The sequence below is a fragment of the Jaculus jaculus genome, chromosome 5 (genome assembly GCF_020740685.1).
Source record: "Jaculus jaculus isolate mJacJac1 chromosome 5, mJacJac1.mat.Y.cur, whole genome shotgun sequence".
NCBI lineage: Eukaryota > Metazoa > Chordata > Mammalia > Rodentia > Dipodidae > Jaculus > Jaculus jaculus.
The window spans coordinates 90,743,937-90,768,617 of record NC_059106.1 but is presented as its reverse complement, the minus strand read 5'-3'; the positions used below and the strand labels follow the sequence as shown (position 1 = coordinate 90,768,617).

The following is a 24,681-nucleotide window of genomic DNA, read 5'->3' as shown; positions in this document are numbered from 1 at the left end:
TTTCTTGAGCCGGGTGTGGTGGCGCATGCCTTTAATCCCAGCACTCGGGAGGCAGAGGTAGGAGGATCTCCGAGAGTTCGAGGCTACCCTGAGACTACATAGTGAATTCCAGGTCAGCCTGAGCCAGAGTGAGACCCTACCTCGAAAAACCAAAAAAAAAAAAAAAAAAGCTTTTCTACTTTATAATTTCAAGTAGAAATTGTGATGGAAAATATTAAGCTGGTATAAAGGGTAAAGGGTAAGGAAAACATTTCACATGAAATCTATACTTGTAGCAGTTACTCAATGACTTCTTCAAAATACAACCCAGTAGTTTTTTGCTTTTGCTTTATGATTTTTTGAGGTAGGGTCTTACTCTAGCCCAGGCTGACCTCTAATTCACTGTGTAGTCAGTCTTAGGGTTGCCTTGAACTCATGGCGATCCTGCTATCTCTGCCTCTCAAGTGCTGGGATGAAAGGCTTGTGCCACCACTGCCAGCTCCAACCCAGCATTTTTTTTAAAAAACTTTTGGCATTCTTAATTTAATTCAATTTACGAGAGAGAGAGAGAGAGAGAGAGAGAGAGAGAGAGAGAGAGAGAGAGAGGGAGGGAGGGAGGGAGAGAGAATGGGTCTTTAGGGCCTCTAGCCACTGGAAACAAACTCCAGACACATGTGCTACCTTGTGAACCTAGCTTACTTGAGTCCTGGGGAATTGAACCTAGGTCATCAGGCTTTGCAGGGAAGCACCGTAACTGCTAAGCTATCCCTCCAGCACCCAGTATGTTTTTTAATCTATTTTATTTTATTTATTTATGAGAGAAAGAGGCAGAGAGGAAGAGAGAGAGAATGGGATATACCAGGGTCTCTAGTCACTGCAAATGAACAGCTGCCGCCTTGTGCAGCTGGCTTTATGTGGGTCCTGGGGACTCAACCCTGAATCCTTTTGCTCTGCAGGTAAGTGCCTTAACTGCTAAGCCATCTCTGCAGCCCCAGTAATTATTTTTTAAAGTTTTTCTTGAATTATTTTTATTTTATTTTATTTTTTAGTTTTTGAGGTAGGGTTTTGTCTGGCCCAGGCTGACCTAGAATTCACTATATAGTCTCAGGGTAGCTTCAAGCTCATGGCGATCTTCCTACCTCTGCTTCCTAAGTGCTAGGATTAAAGGCGCGCACTACCATGCCTGGCCCCAGTCTTTTTTTTATAGTATCAAAAATTTAGAAGCACATTCTCTGTCTCTCTCTCTCTCTCTCTCTCTCTGTCTCTCTCAAATAAATAAATAAAAATAAACAAAAAAAAAAATAAAAAGGGCTGGAGAGATGGCTTAGTGGTTAAGTGCTTTCCTGTGAAGCCTAAGGACCCTGGTTCAAGGCTCAATTCCCCAGTACCCACGTTAGCCAGCTGCACAAGGGGGCACACGTATCTGGAGTTCGTTTGTAGTGGCTAGAGGCCCTGGCACTCCCATTCTCTCTCTCTCTCTCTCTCTCTCTCTCTCTCTGTTGCTCTCAAATAAATAAATTAAAATAAACAAAAAAAATTAGAAGCAGCTTGATGTGGCTAACAAGAAATAATTGTGGTTGGGTGTGGTGGTGCACGCCTTTAATCCTAGTACTCGGGAGGCAGAGGTAGGAGGATCACCATGAGTTCGAGGCCACCCTGAGACTCCATAGTGAATTCCAGGTCAGCTTGGGCTAGATGTGAGACCCTACCTCAAAAAACCAAAAAAAAAAAGAAGAAGAAGAAAGAAATTGTAATAGCATGTGAGATCACTAAGAGGGGTGATCTTGTAGATTTAGAACAAAAGAAAAATGCTCCTGATTGAGATACCGCCTGTACAGTTGCAGAGCTGCTAAACTGCAATGTCTATTGATGGTGGATGGTATAATTACTTGGGGAACTGTGGGGACATCCATTGGTGGATGGTATAGTTAAATGGGGAACTGTGACCATTTCTTAGAATGTTATATGTGATCCCATGTTAAATGTTCCTATAAAAACTTGTATGTAAGTCAGGCGTGGTGGCTCATGCCTTTAATCCCAGCACTCGGGAGGCAAAGGTGGGAGGATTGCTGTGAGTTCAAGGCTACCCTGAGACTACATAGTGAGTTCTAGGTGAGCTTGGGCTAAAGTGAGACCCTACCTGGAAAAAAAAAAAAACAAAAAAACCCTGGTATGCAAGCAGGGTATTGTGGCGCATGCCTTTAATCCCAGTGCTTGGAGGTAGAGGTATGAGGATCACTTTGAATTTGACGTCAGCCTGGAACTATAGAGTAAGTTCTAGGTAAGCCTGGGCTAGAGGAAGACCCTACCTCAAAAAGAGAAAACCTGGTATGAAGCTGTGCATGGTCACTCATTGTAATCCCAGCACCCAGAAGGATCCCTAGGCAGGAGTTCCAGGTTAGTCCAGGAAACATAGAGACCTTGTCTCTAAAAGCAAGATAAAGTTCTGTGGGGTTTATTTTTATTTATTTATTATTAATTAATTAATTAATTTTTTTGAGGTAGGTTCTTGCTCTAGTCCACGGTGACTTGGGATTCATTACATAGTCTCAGGCTGTCCTCAAACTCACAGTGATCTTCCTACCTTTGCCTCCCAAGTGCAGAGATTAAAGGCATGTGCCATAACACCTGGCTCAAGATAAAACTGTTTATACATTTCTTTTTTTTGGTTTTTGGTTTTGTTTTTCAAGGTAGGGTTTCATTTTAGCCTAGACTGACCTGGAATTTACTCTGTAGTCTTGAACTCACAACAATCCTCCTGCCTCTGCTTCCCAAGTGCGGGGATCAAAGGTGTGCACCACCATGCTTGGCATGCCAGGGCCTCTAACCATTCATTGCAACTGAACTCCAGATGCATGTACCACTTTGCGCATCTGGCTTTATGTGGGTCCTGGGGAATTGAACCTGGGTCCTTTGGCTTTGCTGGCAAGCACCTTAACCACAAGCTATATGTCCAGCCCCTGTACCTGGCTCTTCATACAACTTTTTTTGTTTGTTTTGTTTTTTTGAGGTAAGGTCTCACTCTAGTCCAGGCTGACCTGGAATTCACTGTGTGTTCTCAGGGTGGCCTTGAACTCACAGCAATCCTCCTTCCTAGCATTCAGAGCATGTAAGTTTATGGGGGACAATCAAACCACCACACTGGGCTACATGAGACCCTATCTCAGAAAACAAAATCAAACAAAAAAGTAAATTAAGCTGGGTGTGGTGGCGCACACCTTTAATCTCAGCACTCGGGAGGCAGAGGTAGGAGGATTGCTGTGAGTGGGTGCTAGGATTAAAGGCATGTGCTCTATATACAATTTTTTATAGCAGATTTATTCATAGTTTCCTCAAGCTAGAAACAGTCCAAATATTTCTGAAATAGAGAATGAGTAACCAAAGCTGCGTATCATTAAAATGGAACACTCAGCAATAAAAATTACATCATGGATGGCTCTCAAATGAATTATGCTGTGTGAAACAAGCCAAACTTCAAGGCCACGTACAATATAATTTCCTTTATATACCATTCTAAGAAAGGGAAAACTAGGTAAGTAGAAAGATAGAATTATTCAGTCTTACTGTAGAAGTGTACTTGTGGGTAATAATAGGACTAGGGGCTGGGGATGTAGCTAAGTGGTGGCGTGATTGCTTATCACGCCAGAGACCCTAAGTTTGACCTCTAGACTACTACTTCCCCAGACAACACACCAAAAAACTGTATTCCAAAAAGTTAAAGCATATCTAAAATGCTTAGAAAAGCTTTTCCTGAGAATTAAGAAATTACCTGTGAAAACATTTTAAAATTTGTATTGCGGTATTTAAAATTATGGTTATTCATTTATCTTTTTGAGGTAGGGTTTCACTCTAGCTCAAGCTGACCTGGAATTCACTATGTAGTCTCAGGGTGGCCTCAAACTCATGGCGATCCTCCTACCTCTGCCTCCCAAATGCTGGGATTAAAGGCATGTGCCACTATGCTTGGCTAAAATTATGTTTTAAGGTCTGGAGAGATGGCGGTTAAAGTTGTTTGCTTGCAAAGCCTAAAAGCCAGGGTTTGATTCCCCAGTACTAATATAAAGCAAAATGCACAAAGTGATACATGTGTCTGGAGTTTGTTGGATTGGCAAGCGGTCCTGCTGCATACATTCTCTCCCTTTCTCTCTCGCAAATAAAATATAAAAGGAGAAAAACCTTTAAAAATTTGCTTTAAAAATATTACCAAAATGAGGGAAGAGGCAATGTGTTAAGTAGAATCATAGATGATTATACTTTATTAAACTTAATGGCTTTATTTTATGGGTATCTTGGTGTCTCTCTTTCTTCCCCTTCTCCCTCATTCTCCATTTCCCCTCTTCCCTTCTCTTTCACTCATCTTACATTTGCCAGGTCGCAGAACCCTAGCTGTCATCACCAAACTTGATCTCATGGATGCGGGAACTGATGCCATGGATGTATTGATGGGAAGGGTCATTCCAGTCAAGCTTGGAATAATTGGAGTAGTTAACAGGTTAGTAATTAAAAATAGGATAATAATTTCAGTATTCTCATTTTCAAGCACTTTTTTTTTTAAACCTGTTTTTAAGTTTAGGGAGACTTTATTAGATTAAGAGAAGGAAAAGGAGAGAATATGAAGACCTCCTGCCCATAAAAGGGCAGGAGAGGGAAAAGCCCCTGAAATTCTTCTTTTTTTGTGGGGGGGGTTTGAGGTAAGGTTTTGCTGTAGTCCAGGCTGACCTGGATTTCATTCACTATGTAGTCTCAGGGTGGCCTTGAACTCAAGGCAATCCTCCTGTCTCTGCCTCCCAAGTGCTGTGATTAAAGGCATGCACCACCGTGCCTGCTCAAGTTCTTCTTTTTGAAGAGTTTTATTTATTTGAGAGAGCAATAAGTGTGTGTGTGAGCGAATGTATGGCTGTGCCAGGGCCTCCTGCCACTGCAAATGAACTCCTGATGCATGGACCATTTTGTGCATCTGGTTTTACGTGGGTACTGGGAAATCGAGCCTGGAGCTGCAGGCTTAGCAAGCAAGTACCTTTAACCACTGACCCATCTCTGCAGTCTACAAATCTGAATTTCTAAAATTGTCTAAAATGTGATAGTATCCTCTTCTTCCCCTTTCTGCTATTATTGCTGAAAAGAAGAGTTTGACTAAAGTGTCTCATAGCCATTTCTTATAGAAAATGTTTATGGTGGAGCACGCCTTTCATCTCAGCACCCAGGAGGCCGAGGTAGGAGGATTGCTGTGAGTTCGAGGCCAGCCTGAGACTATGTAGTGAACTCCAGGTCAGCCTGGGATAGAGTGAAACCCTACCTCGAAAAACAAAAATATCCATTAACTTGTTCAGTGACACAAATAAAATCAGTGACCTTGAGTGATTTTTACTTTTGAGTGCTTTCCACACCACATAATCTGGCTAAATAGTTGATAAGGCAAGGTTTGGAGGTACTCTGGGTCTGATTCACTCACCTTGGAGTTCTTGACACTTGTATGGTGCCTCCCATGCCTCAGCCTCTTCGAGATTGGTTGATTGAAGTCAAGGTTTTCTCCTTTGTGTGGTGTTATTAGAGACTGGTGCTATGTCTCAGCTTGGGTTTGTGATCATGAGGGAGAGGGACCCAGTCCTCATACAGGGGTAAAGAACACTGGGTCACGACAAAAAAAAAAAAATTAAAAAAAAAAAAAACCTTCATAGGCTGATGTGGTAGTGCATACCTTTAATCCCAGCACTGGACTAGAGTAAGACCTTATCTTGAAAAACAAAACAACAACAAAAAAGATGCCTTATTTGTATTCAATTAAGAGAAGTTTTAGGTTTAGGTAGTGGAATTTTAGTGGATTAGTTTAGTTTATCCTCTAGCATTAATGATCCTTTGTAATTGCCAGGATTGATTTGGACACATGCATGCATGCACATGCACATATACACACATGCATATATAATTTAAATAGCTAATATTAAAAACTATAAGAATGGTACTATTACTGAGTCCCCAGTTTTCATTTTAGGTACCCTATAATGAGTAATTTTCAGATGGTGTCCTTAGAATTCTCACATATTGTGAGATGGATGTTAATGCTCATTTTGTAATCCAGAAACTTGGGTTATACATTTTACTAAAGTAACATGGCAAGTGAATGGTTAGAACTAGGTTCTGATGGCACTGTCTCATAATCCAAAACTTTTATATGGTAAAGAAACACTGCAGTTCTCAACAGACCTGTGTTCTGGTTACAGCTCTTATTCAGACTACACATAGAGTATGGGTTTAAGTCACATCTTTGCATTTCTAATCTTGGAAAAAAACAAAAAATGTTTTACTAAGAGATATCTGAGGTCCATTCCAGTTACCTGGTTCCATTCATCTGTTCTTCCATCCCACTCCTGTTGCCACTTACAAAAAAGTTTCAGCTGTCTTTTCAGGCAAATCGATGCTAGAGTGCTGCCTTCTCATATTTGTAGATGGTTCTTCAAGTTGACTTTATTATTTTGGGTAGAAATGAGTTATTACAAACTATATATGTATAGTTAGTTAATATACAGTTAGATTTTTATGCCTGTCTGCAACTTTTTTTAACATAGCTAACAGCAATAATGAAGTCTATATTCGTCAGTCTTTAAGTATTTCTAAGTTGTGTAGTTCAAATCTAGGATGTGCTACTTAATGTGTGACCTTCCTTGGGTAAGTTAACCTATAGAAACAACAGTTTCTTGATAGAAAAGAGAAGAATACCATCATGTAGAGTTATTGTGAGAATTCAATAGAAACTGTCCATGTTAGAACTTAGGGAGCAGTGCCAGTGCTAACTCCGTCTCTGTCACTGTCTCGAGCAGAGTAAGGACAGTGGCTTTGCTGAGTGACTTCTTTCTGTTTCCTAGGAGCCAGCTCGACATTAACAACAAGAAGAGCGTGGTTGATTCCATCCGGGATGAGTATGCTTTTCTTCAAAAGAAATACCCATCTCTGGCCAACAGAAATGGAACAAAGTATCTTGCCAGGACTCTAAACAGGTAACACCTTTTGAAAAGGAGATATTTTTGTTTTGCCAACAGATATCCAAAATTACTGAATTCCATATGTTTTTTTACTGTTCCTAAGAGCTTCACTTTTGTTTTCTTCAAAGGGGGCTCTTGTAAAGTAAATGTCTATTTTTCTTGGGATGGTTGCCATTAAATCAACATGATCTAGAATACACGTTCACATGGATTTTAAATTTTCTTGATTCATGTGTGTGTGTATATGTGTTTACATGTGTGCATGGAGGCCAGATGTCTTCCACAGTCACTGTCCACCTTCTTTATTAAGACAATGTCTGTCACTGAACCCGGAGCTCGCTGATACTGCAGGTCTAGGCAGCTGGCTTGTCTCGGGGATTTACCTGTCTCTGCCCACTGAGTGCTAAGATGCCAGGTGCGTGTGGGAGCTGGGAACCTTAACTCTGGTTCTCATGTTTATATGGCATGCACTTTACTGACCAGTGCCTCTCCCCAACTCCTAATTATGTTTTTGGTGTTTTTTTTTTTTTTTTTGAGGCAGAATCTCACTCTAGTTGAGGCTGACCTTAGACTCATGGTAGTCTTTCCACCTCAGCCTTCTGAATGCTAGGACTAAAGACGACCATGCCCATCTAATTATAAAGTTTCTAAAACTTCATCATTAATTGTAACATGTTACATTTATGAAATGTCTACCACAGACTCTTGTGTGGGGGGCTTGGTTGCTACCTCATGGGCCTTTGGAAAGAGATGGGTTCCTTAGGGTTGTGAGGTACCATGAGTTACATGATGACATTGTTGGAATTTGGTGAAAAGTAGGAGGTGAGACATAGAGGGAAGAAGTAAGTCACTGGGGATGGTTGTCCTTGAAGGCTGTATCTTCTTCCTACATTTCCTGGGTACCACAGGTGAAGAAGTTCCTCTGCTTCACACCCTCATCATAGCGATGCTCTCTGGCCAAGGACACAAAGTTAAACAACCATGAGCAGTAGCCTCTGACACTGTGAGCCAAGTCACATCTTTCCCCCCTTACCTGTGTATGTCAGATACCTTGTCACAACAAGAAAATTTGACTCACAATTTTCATGTCTTGAGTGCACAGGAAAGAGTTTGCAAAGAAATGTTCTTGTGTCCATTGTGAGCAGCATATTTCATGGTCCAAAATTGATTAGAGCAGAGTAAAGTAGTCATCAAACTAAGTAATGCTTAAGGGAGCCTGAGGTGCAATCTGGTAGTAAAGCACTTGCCTAGCTTGCATGAAACACAGGTTTAATCCTTAGGAACTTGTGAGAAAGAAGAAAGTACAGAGCAGCATTTTTCTGGAGTCCAAAGAATTCTTTCAGTATCAGTTTTATGTTAAGACATCACATTTATAAAATTCAAGAAAAATGAGAGAAAAGTTTGAATTTCTTTGCTTCATTAAATAACCTTTTATAGCCTCCCTTAAATTTTTTTTCATTTGTGTACATACAGGGGTGGGGAGCAGTGTATATGGGTGCGCCAAGATCTCCTGCCTCTTGCAAACAAACTCCAGACACATATACCACTTTGTGTATCTGTTTCGCTTTATGTGAGTACTAAGGAATCAAACCCAGGCCCTCAGGCTGTGCAAATAAGCATCTTTAACCTCCAGGCCCTCTCCCCAGCCCATGAAGTTTTTGTTAATTTGCTTATATCAGATGGTGTCAAAACATAGATTTCTGTAGTTGAATTAAAAATTTTTAATTTGTACATGACTTTTTTTTTAATTTAGAGTTTCATTTCTACCCATAATGGAAATAATATAAGTTCTATACTTTTATTGAACACTTACTGATTGATGTTGTAGGAACTATAAGACCTTTCTAGAGATTGTGACCATTTTCTAGAGTGAAACCATTTTCTGTTATGCATGTGCATCCTGATAAGACAGATTTTTATATGCTAAGTACCTATTTAAGATAAGTTGATGAAACTAAAATTGTAGGTAGAATTGGACTGAGTAGCTTACTTTCCTTGTGGTAATTGCCATATGAATTGGCATTACATTAGTTTTATGTTTAGTTTTCTAGCAGTTACTAGAATCTGATTAGTTAAAGGCAGGTGTCAGAAGCATTAAAAAGGGCTGGGAAGATGGCTCAGTGGTTAAAGTCACTTACTTGCAAAGCCTGCCGGCGGGAGTTCAGTTCCCAAGCACCTATGTAAAGCTGGACACAATAAAATGGTACATTTGTCTGGTGTCAATTTGCAGTGACAGGAGACTCTGGCATATGCATAAAGTACATGAGTGTGCATGCACACATAAATAAAGTAATTTTTAAAAAAGCATTTCCCAAAACTTTTTCAGACTAAATATACCTGATCTAATTTAAGATTGCTTTCTTTTCTATTTTTGGGATGCAGAGAAAAATCAACTGAATGGGTTGGTTTTCTTCTGTACTCACAGGGTTACTCAGTAGAACAGAGACTACTTCTGATACCAGATGTGTTGTGCACTTTTTCCTGTATACCATGCAAGCAGTTCTTTGGTAGTTTTGCAGTTGAAATTTTCTAACTCAGTTCAATTCTGACACTACTTCTTTAGGGATAGCATCAGATCCACAGGTTGAGGGCCCAGCCCTTAAGACTGGTCTTTCACTTCAGATGTCCATTGCCAGCAAAGGTGATGATCTGTACTTCTGACTGACTGTAACAATCTTGCTTCCTGTTAGAGTGGGTCATGGGCCTCAGGGTACACTTTACTTATGTTTATTCATTCATTATAAAAGATTACTACAAAGGGTACAGATGAGCCAGTTAACAGAAATGGGTGTTAGGCATGGCATATGTAATATTGAAAGTGTTCCTTTTGTATCCTCTCTGTTGAGCTTCCTGAACCCTGGGGTCCTTTTGAGTTTCCTGGCACTTTAATTACATGGAAGTGGTTGAAGGTATCAGTGGCCACTGGTAATCAATCCATCTTCTAACCTGTCTCTCCTTTTGAGTGGTTGGAGATTTAGGGACTGACCATCAGTCCCAATTTTTGTTTTTGTTTTTGAGGTAGGGTCTTAACTCTAGCCCAGGCTGACCTGGAATTCACTGTGTAGTCTCAGGGTGGCCTTGAACTTTCAGTGATCCTCCTACCTCTGCCTCTCAAGGGTTGGGATTAAAGGCGTATGCCACCATGCCCAGCTCCTCAGTCCCAATTCTTTATTCTGAGTCTTTCTAGTGACCAGCCTGTCTGTAGCTCTTTAGGAGCCTAAGCCACCAAGTCCTCTCTTTATTTTTTGGTTTTCGAGGTAGCGCAGGCTGACCTGGAATTCACTATGGAGTCTCAGGGTGGCCTCGAACTCACAGCGATCCTCCTACCTCTGCCTCCCGAGTGCTGGGATTAAAGGCATGCGCCACCATGTCCAGCAAGTCCTCTCATTAGTAAACAAAAGATGGTCTTAACATTGTAGCAGCGGGAGAGTATCAGGAAATGGGGATGAAAGCTACATGTATATTTCACAGCACTTACCTTCCAAGATAAATTATTTGACAAGTTTGGAGCATCATACAGTTTTACATGAAGTCATGCTTTTCTAACTGTCACTAGGTTACTTATGCATCACATCAGAGATTGCTTACCAGAGCTGAAAACAAGGATAAACGTTCTAGCTGCTCAGTACCAGTCTCTTCTGAATAGCTATGGTGAACCCGTGGATGATAAAAGTGCTACTTTACTCCAGCTCATTACCAAATTTGCCACAGAATACTGTAACACTATTGAAGGAACTGCAAAATATATTGAAACTTCAGAGTTGTAAGTAAGACATTTTTTTAAAGGTTTGCTTACCTGAATTGTTAGATCTCTTTATCTTTTGTTAAAGTGAGTGACTAAGACCACATATTTTGATAAAACAGAAATATAATTTTGTAGACAGATAGAATGACTTATGTAAAATTAAAATACTTTTAGCTGCGTGTAGAACATGTAAAAAGCATATGTGTTTTCTTTTTTGCTTGTGAGTATGAGCTCGTGCATGTGAGGGATGTGATACATTGGTGTGGTGTGATGTGTAGTGCTCATGTGGCATACCATACACTTGCCCTGTGATGACCAGAGTCTAACGTCAGGGGTCACACCCAGCTGTTTTATGCTGGCCCTGGGGATTGAACTCACAGGCTTAGGCCCTCATGCTTATACAGGAAGTACTCTAACTACTATCTCTTCAGCAGATATATATTTTTTAAAGTGATACCTCATAAGTATTTAAAAGATTTGTTTTTTGAAAGCCGAGCATGGTGGCACATGCCTTTAATCCCAGCACTCGAGAGGCAGAGATAGGAGGATCACCATGAGTTTGAGACCACCCTGAGACTACAGATTGAATTCCAGGGCTAGAATGAGACATTACCTTGAAAAGAAAACAAAAAAAAAAACAAAAAACAAAAAACAAAAAAAACCCAAACACATACACACAAAAAAAAGATTTCTTTTTTGAGATAGTTCATTGTGTTGCCCAGGTTATCTTCAGACTCAAGATCCTCCTGCCTCAGCCTCCTGAATAGCTAGGAATATAAGAGTGTGGCATGATGTCAGGCTAAAAATATTTCTTAATTTAAATAATTTTTTTAAATGTATTTTGGGGCTGGAGAGATGGCTTAGCAGTTAAGCGCTTGCCTGTGTAGCCTAAGGACCTTGGTTCAAGGCTCAATTCCCCAGGACCCACGTAAGCCAGTTGCACAAGGGGGCGCATGCGTCTGGAGTTTGTTTGCAGAGGCTGGAAGCCCTGGCACGCCCATTCTCTCTCTCTCTCTGCTTCTTTCACTCTCAATCTCTCTCATATAAATAAATTTTTAAAAATGTATTTTGGTTATAGGTTAGGCAGGTGTCCAACCACTGCGCTACAGCACCTGGCATAGTTGTTTCTTTTAGCACATTTATCATAATTGATGATGAAAATTAGAAAAGTCAAAATAAAACTACTCTTAATTTCACCAAATAGAGATAACTTCTGCTGTTGGATATTTACGTAGGTATTTGTCTTTTCATCTATGTGTAATATATAAATGCCTATAACAGGTATTTAAAAATTGGGGGATAAACATGCTGGCTTGGAGTTGTTTCTTTTAAAAAAAATAATAAAATTTACGCTGGGCGTGGCAGCACTCACCTTTAATCCTAGCTCTTGGGAGGCAGAGGTAGGAGGATTGCTCTGAGTTCAAGGTCACCCTGAGACTACAGAGTGAATTCCAGGTCAGCCTGGGCTAGAGTGAGACCCTACCTTGAAAAAACAAAACAAGACAAAATTATTTTAATTTTTATTTATTTAAGAGAGAGAGAAAGAGGGAGAGAGACTGAGGGATAATGGGTATGCCAGTGCCTCCATTTCCTGCAAACAAACTCAGACACATGTGCTACCTTGTACATCTGGCTTATGTGGGCCTTGGGGAATCGAACCTGAGTCCTTTGGCTTTGCAGGCAAGTGCCTTAAACTGCTAAGCCATCTCTCCAGCCCCCTTGCGGTTATTTCTTTAAATCAGCATGCTACAACTTTCTAATATACATGGAATTATCAGTCTAAAGATGTGCATAGTTTTCTTTTTAAATATATCCTCACTTGTTGAGCCATACTCACCATTATTAGATAGTTTATTTACAGTTAGAGAACTTTCCTTCTGTCTCCAGGGATGTATTCCAAGATCCTTAGTGGATGACTGACAAGGATTATACCAAGTCTTATTTATTTATACTGATAATGTTTTACCGCTAGCAGTACATAAAAATGTCTGTTTCTCAACATTGTATTTCTTCATTGTATTGGTCTACCCACAACATACATTCATGCTTTTTATAAATAACATATTTGATTTATTTGAGAGAGAGTGTGTGTGTGTGTGTGTGTGTGTGTGTGTGTGTGTGTGTGTGTTTGGGCATGCCAGAGCTTTCTGTTATTACACAAAAAGTATTGCATAATGATGGTAAAAATACAGAGGAAAAGGACGATTTATTTAAGGCCTGAATAAAAACACAAAAGGTATTTTAGATGTTCCAGTTCTTAAGTGAGGTAGGAAATAGAAGATACCTTGTATGGAGATGAAGAGATTTAGTTTGTCTGGGGTAGACAACAGGCCATGAGTTAAAAATGACGTAACCTTTGTAAATATCAACTTTTTGGTTTTTTAAAATTTTTTTTAATTAATTAATTAATTAATTAATTTGAGAGAGACAGACACAGAGAGAAAGACAGATAGAGGGAGAGAGAGAATTGGCGCGCCAGGGCTTCCAGCCTCTGCAAAGGAACTCCAGACGCGTGCGCCCCCTTGTGCATCTGGCTAATGTGGGACCTGGGGAACCAAGCCTCGAACCGGGGTCCTTAGGCTTCACAGGCAAGCGCTTAACCGCTAAGCCATCTCTCTAGCCCTTTGTTTGTTTTTTGAGGTAGGGCCTCGCTTTAGCCCAGGCTGACATGGAATTCACTCTGTAGTCTCAGGGTGACCTTGAACTCAGAGCAGTCCTTCTACCTCAGCTTCCTGAGTGCTAGAACTAAAGGCATGTGCCACCACGCCCAGCTAATACCAACTTTTTAAGTGTAAAAATGAAAAAAGTTAATTTTTCATACTTGGAAATTGTGTAAAATTGAATGCTAGTGTTTATGAGTTACATGTTACCAGTGCTCAGCTCATTGGCTTACATACTGTCGTCTATGGTTTTGTACCTACTAGCAGAATTGAGTAGTTGTAACAGATACTGAAAAGCCTACATAGTTACTATTGGCCTTTTCAGGATAATTTGCTGATTTCTAGATTTTGTGAATCAACAAAAACAAGGCACTGTTTTCCACCTATATGGTAGCTGAAGAAAACCAGGCCAGAGAAAAGCTGTTGAGCAATTTTTGGTTAACTGGTCCTTTATATAATTGTTTCATATCAAGTATATAATATACATATATATAATGATGAAATTACATTTAAAAATAGAGAAACTGGTATGCAAGATTGAGTTGAGAAAACATGGAAGTGGGAATGAATGAAATGTAGTGCTTTTTAGGCTTTCTCAGAAAAATGAAGCTTAAAGCTATAGAGAGACTTGTAATTTGTAGCTTTTTTCCCCCTCCAGAAATGCAAGTAACCATATAACCCATTACCTTTCAGATGTGGTGGTGCTAGAATTTGTTATATTTTCCATGAGACTTTTGGGCGAACCTTAGAATCTGTTGACCCACTAGGTGGCCTTAACACTATTGATATTTTGACTGCCATTAGAAATGCTACTGTGAGTATGCTTCACTTTTAGACTTTTAAAATTGAGATTAAAGCTTTACTTGTTTACCCATGAATTATGTCTTATTTTAAGATTGAACAGTTCATTTTGCTCATAGTTGAAGCACTTTTCATGAAAAACAAAAAACAAAAAATGGGATTTTTACCTTTGAGAAAAACTGAGGTTACATGTAGCTATAATAAGGGCTCTAAGTTTTGTTTTTTCAGGGTCCTCGACCTGCCTTGTTTGTGCCTGAGGTTTCCTTTGAGTTATTGGTCAAACGGCAAATCAAACGTCTAGAAGAGCCCAGCCTCCGCTGTGTGGAACTTGTTCATGAAGAAATGCAGAGAATCATTCAGCACTGTAGCAATTACAGTACACAGGTAACCGAGAGAGATGTGACAGGGCCCCATAGAACCAGAAAAGGAATTGGAGTGGTTTCATAGGGTGGGAAGAAATGATGAAAGATGAATTGAACTTAGGAAAACCTGTAGATGCCTTATCTAAAGTGATTTGACGTGGTATTCTGAAATGTAACTTCTAAATTTAATTCAGTACTCCAGTGATTACTTAATTTTCCATTAAATATTTTTATTTCTCTACTGAACATAGGAATTGTTAAGGTTTCCTAAGCTTCACGATGCCATAGTTGAAGTAGTGACTTGTCTTCTTCGGAAAAGGTTGCCTGTTACAAATGAGATGGTGAGCTACTATATCGTTATAATCACTATTAAGAAAAGCTTGAATTTTAACGTGGCTGCTTTTAATTTAATTATGTAAATAAATATTTATGTAAATATAAATAAATAAAGCATTATGGTTTACTTTAGAACTTGGCATGTTTCCAGCATGTTGCAACTTGAAAGGCTTATTTTAAAAAAACGTTCAGTAATTCTAGTATAGAGTCCATTTTTCTTCAATTTTAATCATTGCTAGCCCAAAGCCATAAGTTTTCATGAGGCTAAAGAACTGTAGAACTAATAACTAATAGAACTAATAATAGAGCAAGCTATCTTTACCCTCAGTACTGAGCCTTTGTAGGAAACCTTAACTGTGAAGTACATCAGGGTATTTTGGCCTCTTCTATAGTTTGTTTGTTCATTGACCATTTAATAGATTTATCATTAGTTACTTTCAACTGGTTTATTTTCAGTAATTATGAAAGTTGTCAATAAAAAAGTTAGAAGTAGTAAAAAAAAATAGAAAAACATTACCTTTGTTTGCTATAAGCTTTAGGAATTCTGTAATTTTCACTTTTCCATTTGATTACTGTCCCATCAGGGTTTTTGTTTGTTGGTTGGTGTTTTGAGGAGGGTCTCACTCTAGCCCAGGCTGACCTGTGGTCTCAGGGTGGCCTTGAACTCATAGGTGATCCTTCTACCTCTGTCTCATGAGTGCTAGGATTAAAGGCATATGCTACCGTGTTCAGCTCCCGTTAGATTTTTAACTGCATAGATTTTAACTACATATTTCAGATTAAGTGGTTACTACCTCAGGTCTAAATGTACACTTTATCCAAATAAAGTAAGCATATTTAACTTATATCAAATTATGAACTATTTTCTTACTGAAATTGAGCTCAAATGTTGACATGGGTAATGGATGAAGTTTGAGTAGCAGAGTTCCTTATCAAAGCCTTGGAATGTAGATTTGCATCTGGTAGATGTTTTGCCACAAACAGTTCATTAGCTTGAAGCTTTCCTATAGTGTTTTTCTTCCTTAGAAATGCACCTTTGAATGCTAAAATGAAAATAAAATAATTTATTATTTGGCATAGATGATCATTTTCAAGAATTTATTTAAGAAGGAGTTTCAGGGCTAGAGAGATGGCTTAGCGGTTAAGCACTTGCCTGTGAAGCCTAACGGCCCCGGTTTGAGGCTCGATTCCCCACGACCCACGTTAGCCAGATGCACAAGGGGGCGCACGCGTCTGGAGTTCGTTTGCAGTGGCTGGAGGCCCTGGCGTGCCTATTCTCTCTCTCTGCCTCTTTCTCTGTCACTTTCAAATAAATAAATAAACATAAAACAAAAAAATTAAAAAACAACGAATGAGTTTCAGCCAGGCATGGTGGTACACCTTTAATTCCAGCACTTGGGAGGCAAAGGTAGGAGGACCGCCATGAGTTTGAGGCCAGCCTGAGACTACGTAGTGATTTCCAGGTCAGCCTGGGCTACAGTGAGACCCTACCCGGGAAAAATAACACAAACAAAAAGAATCTTTTAACCCAGGTGTGGTGGCGCGTGTCTTTAATCCCAGCACTCAGGAGGCAGAGGTAGGTGGATTGCCTTGAATTCAAGGCCACCCTGAGACTACATAGTGAATTCTAGATCAACTGGGGCTAGAATGAGACCCTACCTTGAAGAAAAATAAAAACAAAAATGAGTTTCTTGTATTTTTTCAGTTTTGTCTGAATAATTAGTTTTGTTTCTTTAATATTTTATTTTTATTTATTTATTTGAGAGAAAGATACAGAAACAGGCAGGTAGGCAGAGAGAATGGGCACACCAGGGCTTCCAGCCACTGCAAATGAACTCCAGACGCATGCGCCCCCTTGTGGGCCCCCTTGGCTCATGTGGGTCCCGGGGAATCAAGCCTCAAACTGATGTCCTTAGGCTTCACAGGCAAGCGCTTAACCGCTAAACCATCTCAGCAGCCTAATAATTAGTCTTTTTAGTATTTTATTTTTATTTATTTATTTGACAGAGAAAGGCGGGGGGCGGGGGGAGAGAATGGGCGAGCCAGGGCTTCCAACCCCTGCAAATGAACTCCAGACGCTTGTGTCCCTTTGTGTATCTGGCTAACATGGGTCCTGGGGAATCAAACTTGGGTCCTTTGGCTTTGTAGGCAGACGCCTTAACTGCTAAGCCATCCCTCCAGCCCTGAATAATGTAAGTATATGTAAAAATCTTAAAGTAAAGTTATGGTGACATATCATTTTATATTAGCCTAATTTTACTTTTTTTAGGTCCATAACTTAGTGGCAATTGAACTGGCTTACATCAACACGAAACATCCCGACTTTGCTGACGCTTGTGGGCTGATGAACAATAACATAGAAGTAAGTATGGGTGGTCTTATTGCAGAGGAAATATGCTGTAGCCTATCTCAGACTTAGTATGAGGTAACTCTAATAACACATGTGCTGTGTTAGCACCTGTTGTATTGCCTAGGAAATAAGCCAAGATCATTACCTTGATTTCTTAAATTTAATTATCAAAATTACTTGGGACAGTTCTCTCTTTCTAGAATTCATTAATTTAATTTTGAAGTTGGTCTGGATCAATTTCAGGTTGAAGTGCATAAAACAGTGAATGAAGCTGGGTGTGGTGGTGCACGCCTTTAGTACTTGGGAGTCTGAGGCAGGAGGATCACCATGAGTTCAAGGTCAGCCTGGGCTAGAGTGAGATCCTGCTTTCTCCCCAACAAGAAACCGGAAGAGCAAAGTGAATGTTTATAATTTTTGTTTCTTGGCTCTAAAATCTGTAAAGAAAGCATTCCAAGAATTACCTAACTTCTCATAATTTGAAAAGCGGTTCACTCTTCACCACATGTTATGGATTCTTTTTTCCCATCTAATGGTAGTGGACCAGGCTGTATGACACAGATGAAGCCAAATTCAGTTGCTATAGTCATTTATCCAGGTGCCTTAATTTTTTTTTTTAACCATTTTGCTACTTTTCCAGGAAGAGTAGGTTATCCCTAAGGTAGTATGTCCAGAATTCCTTTTCTGTATCAAATTTTCTCTTCTGCTTATGAATATAATTTTTTTAAATTAATGAGTGGTATTTCTTTTTTAGTTTTTATTTATTTGACAGAGAAAGAGGGAGAATGGGCGCTCGAGGGCCTCCAGCCACTGCAAACAAACTCCAGACATGTGCGCCCCCTTGTGCATCTGGCTAACCTGGGTCCTGGGGAATTGAACCTGGGTCCTTTGGCTTTGTAGGCAAGCACCTTAACTGCTAAGCCATCCCTCCAGCCCGAGTAGAGAAAATTTTAAGCATGGGATTTGAGAACTGAAAGGGACCCTGGGTTTTTAGTTTTATCTCTGATTAAAACATGAAATGAGCACTGACAGATGTTTCTTCCATGCTTTTTTTTGCCTGGCACCAGAGTAGGAAACAAGTGCCTTTTCTTTAGTAGTTACAGGGAATAGCTTTTCAGCTACACGATGTTTTTCTTATTACAAAAAATTACAGTGCATACAGTAAGGCTCTTTAAAGCATTCAGGAAGTAGATTAGGTTTATATTTATATGGCACATAGCTTAAAGATTTAGTTCTTATAATTTTGAAAACAACTTCATAGAATAGTGTGGAGTAGTGTTTTTATACTGGCAAAGTCCTATCAGTATTTGAATAATAAGCCTCTTATTCTAATGCCAAAAAATTGTGTATATTACCATTTAATCTTTACACCACCCTTTGACTGATAATGTTAACAGATTGGGAAAGCAAAGTTTAGGAAAAGGCAGGTGAGCCACATTGATGGCATCCTAAGCTAGCTAAGCCTATACTGGCTGATTATCAGGCTAGGGTTAGCATTCTCATCCTCCAGGTTCCTGCCCTTGTTCTGTGTCATTCTCGAAGTGAGTAGTTTAACCTCTGACCCTTCTGAAAAGTGTCAAAATCCATGTAGTACTATCATGTTTTAGTACTGAAAATGGCTCAGATTTCCATTAAAAAATAATGTACTCTGAAGACTTCATTCTGAAGCGTAAACTTACAGTTCTTTCCAAGTTTGAGTGTTCATGAAATGCTTTCCTTGTAGGAGTGATTTGACTTGCTTTAACCTAAATGCTTTTGTTTGATCCTGCCTATAAGAGACCCATTATCTATGTTCGTCTGTGTCTATAGCCTTACAGCTATCATGTTGCTTGGCTGTAGCAGGGGCTCATTTCTTGTTGAATTGAACATAGTTTCTGTTGCTTTGTGACAAAGTTTGATAATAAAAGACAGGCAGTTGACCAGTCTGCTATATTAGCCAGGTTACAGGAAGATGTATGAGTTATGAACACTATTTTCAGGAGGTAGTATAAGGTTAAGAAAAAAAAACATTTTATTTTGCATGCATGTGTATGGGCGCACTAGGGCTGCTTGCCACTGCAGATGATTACTAGATGGCTTTTGCCACTTTTAAAAAAATCTTTTTTTAAAATTTTATTTACAGAGAGAGAGAACGAAAGGGGGGGGAGAGAATGGACACACCAGGGCCTTCAGCTGCTGGGAACAAGTGTGCCCCTTGTGTGCATGTGTGATACAGTGTGCTTGCGTTACTACTGCACCACTTTTTATGTCCAGCTTTACATAGGTGACTTGAGAATAGAAACTGGTTGGCAGGCTTTGCAAGCATAGCCTTTAGTTGCAGAGCTATTTGCTGGGACACAAAACACCTGAGAAAAAGCATCATATAGGAGGAAAAGGTTTTATTTCAGCTTATAATTTTGATGGTGAACTTCATTGTGGAAGGAAAAGCATGGCAGGAAGCAGCAAGCAAAAGAGCTGGCTCACATCTCCCCTCCCCATGCCCCTTTCCTTCCCTCCCCTCTCAAATTTAAAAAACTGTTGCAAATCCAGTGCCCCCCCCCACGCTTTCCTGTATGTGTCATAGTTGCAGAACCAGTGGCTACCAAATTAGTTAATCATGGTTGGGATAGGGGAAGTAGAGGTGACTTTGAAAAACTGGAAAACTCTTTCATTCCTTTCTTCAGGCCCCTCCTACTGTTCCAGTTGAGAACAGCTGGCTGACTAGTATCTAAGTTTGGATCCCCAGCACCCACATAAATGTGACTTTGTGGTATATCCTTGTAGTCCCAGTTCAGGGAAGGCAAAACTAGCTCTGTGTTCAATGAGAGCCCTGTCTTAAAAATAAGATAGTGAATATTAGAGAAAGACCCCTAACATTGACCTCTGGCATCTACATTTGCATGCATGCTTGACTGCACACACATGTACCTACATATAAACACAAATACACAGACTTGCATACCATACATGTGAAGACCTTTGTCTTAAGCCCTTCATTTGAGAATTCCTGGCAGAGAGCCACTGCTACTGATGTCGTGTTGTATCTCTCAGGGCATTGAGTTAAATGATTTGTTTTAAAATATAACTATGGCCTGAGTCGCAACAGTGAGAAGGTATATCTGTATGTAAGTTATTTTCTCTACACTTTTTAATAAGATTATTATAGTAGGGTCTGTATCCCAGCAGTGATAACTACTTTTGCTTTCCTGGTTGCATTATAGGAACAAAGAAGAAACAGGCTAGCAAGAGAATTGCCTTCATCTACATCACGGGACAAGGTAAAAAAATGTTTTTTAAAGAATATTCCTTTGTTTATTTTTTAAAAATATTTTCATTTATTTGAGAGAGAGACAAACAAAGGGAATGTGGGTACACCAGGGCCTCTTGCTGCTGCAAATTAATATCAGATGCATGTGCCTTTTTGTGCATCTGGCTTTACATAGGTATTTGGGAATTGAACCTGGGCCATCATGCTTTGCAAACAAGCGCCTTTAACCATTGAGTAATCTCTCCAGCTCCATAAATCTATTCCTAATTCTCAAAGACAGGCTGGTAAACTTCGTAATATTACTTAGTTGTAGATGTGATATTTTTCTTCTATCTTTGATGGAGTAAGTGTATCCAAAGTAATACTGTTGAATACACTGGAATAAATTTAAAGGTGGCTTTTAGATGTCAGGGTTTCTTTTGTAAGATGTAGTCAGTGGATGTCAAGTTTGTGTATTAGTGACTTCTAGGGTTTTTTGAAGCGGAAAGGCAACAGTATGCACCAACAGGTTTTAATTACCAGTGGTTTCCTTAATAGCTGACATATTCAAATGTATGTATTTAAAAAAATGTTACCTTGAATTCCTTGCCAGAAAAGATCTGATTAAGTGCTAAAAGGAAACATGAAGCTTTTGGAGTTTCCGTATTCGTTCATCTGAAGAAAACATATAACAAGGTGACAGTGGCCTAAGAAGAAATAAGGCAGAATGTGCACCTTCATCTCCCATGACTACTTTGTTTTTCATGTTATTTTATGATTTTGTTACACTGGGGAAGAAATTTACATTTATAAAATGTTTCAGAATGCATTTTTGGTATCCTTGATTTTTTTTTTTCCCCCTGCATTTTTGCTTTTAGTCCTCTAAAGTTCCAAGTGCTTTGGCACCTGCCTCCCAGGAGCCCTCCCCTGCTGCTTCTGCTGAGGCTGATGGCAAGGTCTGTTCTGATTCTTATCTAAGCCTGCATGCCTACTGTGGAGACAAAACACTGAATAGAAGAATATTAATATGGGATGTGGTGTTAAGGTCAGATCATTTTAATCTAATCAAAATTTAAATTATGTGACAATGTATCCTTCATAAATATTGTTGACATGCTTTTTTTGCTTGCACTATAGAAGATACACACAGAAAAAAAGTAAAGAGGAATTATCCTTCACTCTTTGAATTTCAAGCCACTGGGATTTAAATCTTGCTTGATAATTGCATGTTTTAACATATCTTTTAACAGTTAATTCAAGACAGCAGAAGAGAAACTAAAAATGTGAGTCTCTTGTTGCAGAATGAAAATGTTGGTATCTTTGGTTCTCATTGAAACTGTCTTTAACTCATTTCTGTTTGTACAGTGGTGGCTGTTGTTTGCATTGTATTCATGTTCCTTTTTCCTTAACCCCTGAAAATACAGGCAGTGTTCATTCTAGTTTTAGCTAATAATGATAGGCTTTCCTCCTGTTTTTTCCTTCAAGATGACTTTTGAATTCTCTGTTTTGGTAGTGAATTATGTAACATTGCACTTCAGGACATTAACTCTTTAAAGATTCTGAGTCATCTAGACTAATGAATAATGCTAGGGTGTTTCTCTTTAGTGTGTGTGTGTCACTGCAAAGCAAGCCAAAGCAAATTCTAAATAGGAGGGCTGTGAGAGATTAAGACTTGGCAATTTTTGATTACTCTTTAAATTTTTTTTTTCTTTCTTTGAAGCAAGATCTCACTCTCACCCAGGCTCCCTTGAACTCATGGCAATCCTCCTACCTCAGCCTCCCAAATAGTGCTGGGATTAAAGTATGACCTACTGTGCCTGGCTCCTTGATAGCCTTTATACCCGAAAATTATATGCATAATTTTTCAGACCCATTCCTGTATTTCTAGTTTTCTGTCATTACCTGTGTTCCATATTTAAGGTTCTAACTTAGCCCACTATGCTCATACATTGAGAACCATCTAAATCCTGACATACATTCCATTTCACTCATAGCATCACACTTAAGATCTCATTTATAACAATTTATGCATAGTTAAGCTTTTAAAAAAATTATTTCCATGTGTGTGAGTGAGACAGACACAGACAGGATGGGCACACCAGGACCTCTTGCCACTGCAAATGGAATGCCAGATGCTTGTACCACTTTCTGGGATTGGCTGTTACATGGTTATTGGGGAATTGAACTTGGGCTGCCTGGCAGGCTTTGCAGAGAAGTACCTTTAACCTTTGAGCCAACTCCCCACCCCATTAACAAGCTTTTAAAAATATAATAACTGAAAAATTATTATATAATTTGCACCTACATACAGATGCAGTTTACTTTTACATACTCTAGACAACTTTTGGCTAGTGTTTAAATTTGCAGTGATATCCAAAACTGCTGTGTGACAGTTCCTTTTAGATTTGTACAATCTTTCTCAATAATATAATAAGATCATAGAGAGATTCTAGAAACACTTGAAATGTTGATATATTTTTTCTGTTGTAAATAGCCATTGTTTTCTCTGAAAGTCAAGAGTTATTACCCCAGGAAACAAGGTTGCAACAAGAGTTAGGATGGGTGGCAACAGTAAGTTTCTTTAACTGGATCCTTTCTCAGGAGAATAGCCCTTGAGGGACCTTATGTTTAGGATATATTCCTATCATTAAGGTGGCTGTCAGCTTAGAATAGGGAATGTTGTCATTTCTTTTTTTATGTTGTTTTGTTGACTATTAGGAATATAAATTAACTTTAGAAACACCAGCTGTGAGAGGTCATAGTTTAATAGTGTGAGACTTTGATGAGCTTGAATTGAGTGACAGTAAGGTTTACTTGCAAGGACATCTGATAGTTTTCCCACAGTCCAATGGTTGAAGAGTCACAAATGCTGCAAAATTCTGGAAAGTCAGCAAATAATAAATAAAAAGGAACTAAATAGGACCTGAAATGGCTCTGGGCTTACAGAGAGCTTAGGAACACAGTCTCTCAGGTTTCCAGTCACATCTGTCATCTACCATCTTTCTCTGGCTTCATTATCTGCCTGATTAAATTCCAGATAGGTATTAGATGTGTTCTCTTGATTGTCATGAAAGAAAATAAACTTTTTGTTTAATGTTAGTTGGTATAGACTTCGGAACCTGTGTTTCAGGTTGCATCTGGAGGTGGTGGGGTTGGAGATGTTGGTCAAGAACCAACAACAGGCAACTGGAGAGGAATGCTGAAAACTTCCAAAGCTGAGGAATTACTAGCTGAAGAAAAATCAAAACCAATTCCAATTATGCCAGCCAGTCCACAGAAAGGCCATGCTGTCAATTTGCTGGATGTGGTAAGCCATGAGAATTTGGTTTAAACTTAAAAACAAAATTAGTAGAAAAATGCTCTGAAAGACAAAAGGAACTAAGACTAACAGTTTAACTGTTAAATGTTAAATATTGCCATTTCAAAATGGCACTAAAGTAGTATTTCCCTCCTTATCTCATCTAGCCAGTTCCAGTTGCACGAAAACTGTCTGCCCGTGAGCAGCGAGACTGTGAGGTTATTGAACGACTCATCAAATCATATTTTCTAATTGTCAGAAAGAATATCCAAGACAGGTTAGTACTATATAATGTAAACAACACTGCTAAAAAACAGTCCTGCTGGATGAGTCATGCCCTGCAAATCACATATTTAAAATTCTTAGTTTTATTATAAATCAAATGCACTTTAAAACATTTGCAGGCACATGTGTGTATGGCTACACCGAGGTCTTTTGCCACTTCAATTAGAATTATAGACACTTGTGGTACTATTGTGTCAGGCTTTGCAAGCAAGTGTCTGTAACACCAAGCCATCTTCCCAGTTCTCAAATGCATTCTCTTGATAGATTTTGGGTATATGTGACTTTAAGACTTAGGTCCTTATTTATCACTTTGGGGGAGGGGGAGATTATAGGGCTGGAGAGATGGCTTAATGATTAAAGGACTTATCTGTGAAGCCTGAGGACCCAGGTTCAGATCCCACATAAGCCAGACGCACAAGGTGATACAAGTTCACATATATGCACAAGGTGACATACATGTCTGGAGTTCAATTGTAGTGGCTGGAGGTCCTGGTGCACCAGTTCGCTCTTCTTCTTTCTCTTGCTCTCTCTTGTATTGAAATGGGGGGTGCTGGAGAGATGGCTTAGCAGTTAAGCACTTGGCTGTGAAGCCTAAGGACCCCAGTTTGAGGCTCAGTTTCCCAGGACCCATGGTAGCCAGATGCATAAGGGAGCACACGCAT

The 24,681-nt window shown here is 39.4% G+C and overlaps 1 protein-coding gene across 8 annotated transcripts in view; it reads left to right on the top strand.

Moving 5' to 3' along the window:
• The window catches only part of Dnm1l (dynamin 1 like), a 65,338-nt gene that overhangs the window by 34,816 nt on the left and 5,841 nt on the right, over positions 1-24,681 (top strand). For 2 of the 8 annotated variants that reach the window (XM_004663224.3, XM_004663223.3), the window contains 12 exons: positions 4,351-4,471; positions 6,843-6,974; positions 10,516-10,722; positions 14,058-14,178; positions 14,394-14,549; positions 14,779-14,868; positions 17,133-17,225; positions 20,411-20,467; positions 21,315-21,392; positions 21,687-21,719; positions 23,567-23,743; positions 23,902-24,011. In XM_004663224.3, the coding sequence (XP_004663281.1) occupies positions 4,351-4,471; positions 6,843-6,974; positions 10,516-10,722; positions 14,058-14,178; positions 14,394-14,549; positions 14,779-14,868; positions 17,133-17,225; positions 20,411-20,467; positions 21,315-21,392; positions 21,687-21,719; positions 23,567-23,743; positions 23,902-24,011 (1,375 nt within the window). The remainder of the gene's footprint in view (positions 1-4,350; positions 4,472-6,842; positions 6,975-10,515; positions 10,723-14,057; positions 14,179-14,393; positions 14,550-14,778; positions 14,869-17,132; positions 17,226-20,410; positions 20,468-21,314; positions 21,393-21,686; positions 21,720-23,566; positions 23,744-23,901; positions 24,012-24,681) is intronic. The other 6 variants (XM_004663227.3, XM_045149395.1, XM_004663225.3 and 3 more) reach the window with 3 other exon arrangements.